The following is a 6,000-nucleotide window of genomic DNA, read 5'->3' on the forward strand; positions in this document are numbered from 1 at the left end:
AGAGGCCAAGAATGTGGATTTTGGAGGGGTGACTAGAGGAGTCCCACTATATGCATTTAGTGACATGGGTTGGAAATTGGCAACTAGGCACTTTGGGTATACAGAGGCAGAGTCTGATAACTCTGTCGAGTGTGTGTGTGTGTGCGCACGCTGAGGGCAGAGGAATTATCGGAGAAAAAGTACCGCATATGAATTGGATAAAAGTGACTGCGGAAGGGCCTAGATGGGGTATCGCACAGGGCTCACAGCCCGGCAGAGATGACTTGTGCTGTCTCACATCCCTGAGCAGCTGCACACACTTTGCTTCCCATACTGCTCGCTAACTGGGGGCTGTATTGACAATCTCCCAGGAAGAAGCTTGCCCAGCGACTGCAGGATGCTGAGGAACACGTGGAAGCTGTCAATTCCAAATGTGCTTCCCTGGAAAAGACGAAGCAGAGGCTGCAGAACGAAGTGGAGGACCTGATGATTGACGTGGAAAGATCTAATGCTGCCTGCGCGGCTCTAGACAAGAAGCAGAAGAATTTCGACAAGGTATTTGGAGCTCTGCCTTTGGGGGAGTTGGATGGCGCAGCCTCTCATATCTCCGTTGCTTAGATTAAGGTCTTCTTGTTCTCCAGGTTCTGTCAGAATGGAAGCAGAAATATGAGGAAACGCAGGCTGAACTGGAAGCTTCCCAGAAGGAGTCCCGCGCTCTCAGCACAGAGCTGTTTAAGATGAAGAATGCTTATGAGGAAACCTTGGATCACCTTGAAACTCTCAAGCGGGAGAACAAGAACCTGCAGCGTAAGTCCCTGATCTCGTCTCCTAACACGGGGCGTCTGGAAAGTTGGGCAGCACAGCAACCTGAATCTGTCTGGGGGGTGGGGGGGGGCATTGCTCAGGAACCGTTCCCCTCGACCCTTTGTTTGACTAGTTATTTGTCTGTAACCAACAGAGGAGATTTCTGACCTCACGGAGCAGATTGCAGAGGGGGGAAAGGCCCTCCATGAGCTGGAGAAAGTGAAGAAGCAGATTGAGCAAGAGAAATCGGAAATCCAGTCCGCTCTGGAGGAAGCTGAGGTACACGCACCATTAGTCACTGCCTTGCAAAGAGAGAATCCAAAAGGCTTGGAGCTGTGTGCTGTTGTGAACGTGGTGGGATACCTGACAGGGACAGGGGCACAGCACATGCTGTGCTGGAGGCTCTGGACTCGGTGTCCATGCTGTACAGAGCACTACGCTCCAGGCTTGGGTAGCATTTAACACTATTTGGCAGGCAAATACCATTTTCTCCCTTTGCTGACCCTTCGCTTGCTCTGGTTAAGGCTTCACTTGAACATGAAGAGGGCAAAATCCTCCGCATCCAGCTTGAGCTGAACCAGGTGAAGTCTGAAGTGGACAGGAAGATTGCAGAGAAAGATGAGGAAATTGAGCAGCTGAAGAGAAACCACATCAGAGTGGTGGAGTCCATGCAGAGCACCCTGGACGCAGAGATCCGGAGCCGAAATGAAGCCATGAGGCTGAAGAAGAAGATGGAGGGGGACCTGAACGAAATGGAGATCCAGCTGAGCCATGCCAATCGCATAGCTGCAGAGGCGCAGAAAAATCTGCGAAACACACAAGGCGTGCTCAAGGTACAGTCAGCCAAACACACCTGGTGCGATAGCTCAGCTGAGCTTCTCTGCTTTCCTGGGGCTTTGCAACCCATAGGTCACTGCTCTCGCTGCTTTCACAGGATACCCAGATACACCTGGATGATGCTCTCCGAAGCCAAGAGGACCTGAAGGAGCAGGTAGCCATGGTGGAGCGCAGAGCTAACCTGATGCAGGCTGAAATCGAGGAGCTGAGGGCGGCTCTGGAGCAGACGGAGAGGGCCAGGAAAGTGGCTGAACAGGAGCTTCTGGATGCAAGTGAACGAGTGCAGCTCCTGCACACCCAGGTCAGGGTCTAGTGTGAAAAGAACCCTACAAACACTACAGCCGGAGACTGCTGGGTCCATTCCACAGAGTACAGCTGGGGGGTGCTTGGAGAGGTTTGTGTCTGAAATGGCCTTTATGCTAACGCCCCTAGGATGGACCTTGGTTAAACAGAAAGGTGCCAGGCCACCCGTGGCTTTCCTCATGTTATTCTTTTGTAGGTGACTCAAGGGTGAGAAGGGTTCTAATTGCAGTGAGGAGATGGGGTGAGCAAGTGTCTCAGAGGCTCTGGGATTGGCTTTCATGTCTCTCATACAGATTGCATCATTGGATACTTTTAAGTCATTTCTGTCAGTCCCTGGGGCTGAGGAAGTGTTTTGAACCAGAGATTATTCTGTTTTGTAATGGGCCACATTACAATAATTGGTGCATAGGCTTGTCCCAGGCTGGGGGTCAGGATTGTGAGAGCCCTTCAAATATTCACAGCACATCTCTGACTAGCTGTTCATGTTCGGCAGGGACGAGGTGTTTGGAAGAGAATTCTGCTGTGGAAAAATATTCATTGTATCCTGTATACTAAATACAAATATTGAGGCATGCTCAAGAATCGATATTTGGGGCAAATGGGAAAAATATCTTTTCTATTGTTGTTGTTAAACAGAACACCAGTCTGATCAACACAAAGAAGAAGCTGGAAACTGACATTTCCCAGCTCCAGAGTGAAATGGAGGAGACAATCCAGGAGGCACGCAATGCAGAAGAGAAGGCCAAGAAAGCAATCACTGATGTGAGTTGAAGGCACCTTTCAGTGGAGAGCATGGCCGTGTTTTCACCCAACAGGGTTGGTTTTCTGAATCGGTTTCCTCTCTTTGCTCACTAGGCAGCCATGATGGCGGAGGAGCTGAAGAAGGAGCAGGACACCAGCGCCCACCTGGAGAGGATGAAGAAGAACCTGGACCAGACGGTGAAGGACCTGCAGCACCGGCTGGACGAGGCGGAGCAGCTGGCACTGAAGGGTGGCAAGAAGCAAATCCAGAAACTGGAGGCCAGAGTGCGTGTTCCTCATATTTGTGCACGTGGAAGCATTTCCTATGTCGGTCCCAGTGAAACACAACAATGCATTTCTCGTTTCAGGTGCGTGAGCTGGAAGGTGAGGTTGACAATGAGCAGAAACGCAGCGCTGATGCTATTAAGGGGGTTCGCAAGTATGAGAGAAGAGTAAAGGAACTGACCTACCAGGTAAGGAGGGAGGGCCACTGTGCTGCCACATCCTTCTCTGGGGAACATAAACTGTTTGCACCTGAACCTACAGGGGAGGAGTTTTATTAGAATTCTCAGACAGGAAGTCAGTTTACAGGAGTACTATGGAACAAAAGAAAGAGTGCAACAGGTAGTCATTTACGTTTGAATCTTTATTATCCAGCTTACATATTTACCAAAATATTTTATACAGAATGTGCCTTTACCTAATAAGGACATAGACACATGCTTTGGAAATGACTTGAATCTCTTCCATTGCAAACTCTTTGTAGACTGAGGAAGACCGCAAGAATGTTCTCAGGCTGCAGGATCTGGTAGACAAGCTCCAACTGAAAGTGAAAGCTTACAAGAGACAATCTGAGGAGTCCGTAAGTATCACTTGGAGGAATGATTCTGTGATTCTTCAGCAGGCCTGACAGATTCAGCTCCCTTGCAAGTATTTTCTTCAGGAGCTGTGAATCCAACAGCCATCTCAAAACAAAGTATTGTTTAATCTCAGCAGAAGGGCTGTATAACAAGAGGAGAAGGTTCTTCACACAACAGTCTACATGCAAAGCTATGTTACCCCTCAGTTTGTAGGCTTAGCTCATCCAGACATCCCCTTTTCTGGGTCTAGGATGCAGACTGATTTCACGGAGTCCTTATATCACCTTCTCTCCCTATACTTCAGTGGCTCAGGATTTTCCACTCCTAAGCTCTGCTGTTTCAGTTTCCTACCTTGGGTTCCGCATGCCTCTATACCAAACCCAGATGTTGAGCTTAGCATGGTCAGAGGGACACTTCAAAGGGACCAAGACCAGCTTTATGTGTGGGTGTATGGTGCCATCTGAAGCTATTGTCTCCCTTCCTGCTTACATGTGAGCCTTGCTCGAATTAAGCCTTTAACAATCATAGCTACCAAGACAAACAGAACCAACAGATGAATATATAATAGTCAAAAATGGTTTTGGCATCTTCCAAGTCCTACCCAGGGACATCTACCCCAAAGGAAAGAGCAGTTTTGCTCTGCTCCTTATATTAAATAGAATTCCACTGATCCTTTTAAAAGTAGCTGGGGTAGAAGAGATGGAGAGTGGTTAGACTCAGCTGGCCATTTTGACCATGCTAGTCTGACTCCTTGCTTTGGCTCTGACCCTGGTCAGGACAGAGCTGAGCGAGGCAGGCTGGGATTGCCGTTGCCACTGCCAAAGACTGAGTCAAGTCCCACATGATACATGCTCACTGAAGCATGGGGCTCCCCCAAATTGTGGGGCCCAGAGCAGTTACCCTGATTCAGGGGCAGATGACCATTTTGCGGGGCCCAGGGCAGCACAATTTCACGGGGCCCCCTTTTGCCACAGCGCATATGCGGTGGTGCCACGCGCATGCACCCCTGCCCTGCCCTGCCCTGATTCACCCCTGCCCTGATTCACTGTACTCAAGGGACAGCTCTGCCAGCTCCATTCCTCATCTCCCAACCTGTGGGAACATTAGAAAGAGCCACTGCCCCCCATTTCTGAGAGAAAGTCTTCAGGGGAAAGATTGTACTTCTGCCACCCTGCAGGGCTCAGCCCTACTGGCAAACTGAGCTTAGTTGACACCAGCTCTGCTACTTTGGGGTAACTTCCTGCCCATGATTTCTGTGCTTAGGGGAATGAAGAAACTCCCTTACAAGAAATTTCACAGTACAATTAAACTACTAGCATTGTCTTTCTATATAATACATGCACAGTTAAAATGGACATCTCTCGCTCCATTCCACCCTGCGCGAGAGGGGTAGAGAGCCTCTAACACTGCACAAGCTCCATTAATTGAGTGCCAACCTTCCTCCCTCCCTTTGAATGGTGCACCTCATTCTAGCTGGAGGAAGCTGGATGTATGTTATGAGGAAGAGTAATTTGTTGATAGTCTAACTCTAAACCTGGGAGATTATCGACCTGAAGGACTCACAGGATGCTGTACTGGATGCAGTACGTTTCTAAATGGGATGCTTTCGTTTCTATGTCTATCACGCAGCATATTGTTGGTAACAATTAAGCATTTACTGTCATTTATCTGTATTTAAAATAAAATATAGGATTGCTTTAAAATGATTTGGTTAGGTAAAAGGAGTTATAATTGAATGTATAAATCTCAAGAAAAATCACTCTAAAATCTTTGGAAATCTATTTTCAATTTGATTTTAATGATTTAAAAGAAATAGAAAAAAGCAAGAGTTGGAAGGTCTGTGCTTACATTTTAGATAAGAAACAGTCAGTGGGTGACAGTCTGGGCCTTCCATGTCCCCTTAGGAAACAATCACATGCTAGTAAGTCCCAGATGCAGGGGGAGGGGCAGTACTTGGGTTTTCTCAACTCTCTCTCCTTCCTCAGGAGGAACTGTCCAACGTCAACCTCACCAAGTTCCGCAAGATCCAGCACGAGCTGGAAGAGGCTGAGGAGCGAGCTGACATTGCGGAGTCCCAGGTCAACAAACTCCGGGTGAAGAGCCGCGAGATTCACAGGAAGATTGAAGGAGAAGAGTGAGGATGTCACCATGCTGCAAAGTGACTGAAGAGATGCACAAAATGTAAAACTCTGTCACTCTGCTTTGTATTTATTGTTTATTCTTTCCCGTGTCTAGCAAATAAAGATTATAGAGACCTTTGCATACAAAGAATCAGAAGTGGCTTTTGTGTTGTAATCATTAGCTTTGGAGTTTTGTTAAGGTTTGTGCATTTACAAGATACATTTGTACAATCAAACATACATGCGACACTTATCCCTACACTTGCAAATAATTGCACAGGTTTTAGCTTTGGAACTCCTAGGGTACATCTAAACTACATGGCTCCGTCGACGGAGCCATGTAGATTTGTTTGTTT

General features: G+C 47.8%; 1 protein-coding gene across 1 annotated transcript in view; it reads left to right on the top strand.

Annotated features, from left to right (window-relative positions):
• LOC102445983 (myosin heavy chain, skeletal muscle, adult) overlaps positions 1 to 5,795 on the top strand; it is a 43,775-nt gene extending 37,980 nt beyond the window's left edge. Inside the window, exons 31-40 of the mRNA XM_006130512.5 lie at positions 351 to 534; positions 621 to 786; positions 938 to 1,062; positions 1,308 to 1,616; positions 1,718 to 1,921; positions 2,560 to 2,685; positions 2,779 to 2,949; positions 3,033 to 3,137; positions 3,431 to 3,526; positions 5,510 to 5,795. Coding sequence (XP_006130574.2) covers positions 351 to 534; positions 621 to 786; positions 938 to 1,062; positions 1,308 to 1,616; positions 1,718 to 1,921; positions 2,560 to 2,685; positions 2,779 to 2,949; positions 3,033 to 3,137; positions 3,431 to 3,526; positions 5,510 to 5,662 — 1,639 coding nt within the window. The 3' untranslated portion in view covers positions 5,663 to 5,795. The remainder of the gene's footprint in view (positions 1 to 350; positions 535 to 620; positions 787 to 937; positions 1,063 to 1,307; positions 1,617 to 1,717; positions 1,922 to 2,559; positions 2,686 to 2,778; positions 2,950 to 3,032; positions 3,138 to 3,430; positions 3,527 to 5,509) is intronic.
• Positions 5,796 to 6,000: the final 205 nt, after the last annotated feature.

This window comes from Pelodiscus sinensis, chromosome 20 (genome assembly GCF_052426305.1).
Source record: "Pelodiscus sinensis isolate ZL-2025 chromosome 20, ASM5242630v1, whole genome shotgun sequence".
Classification (NCBI taxonomy): Eukaryota; Metazoa; Chordata; order Testudines; family Trionychidae; genus Pelodiscus; species Pelodiscus sinensis.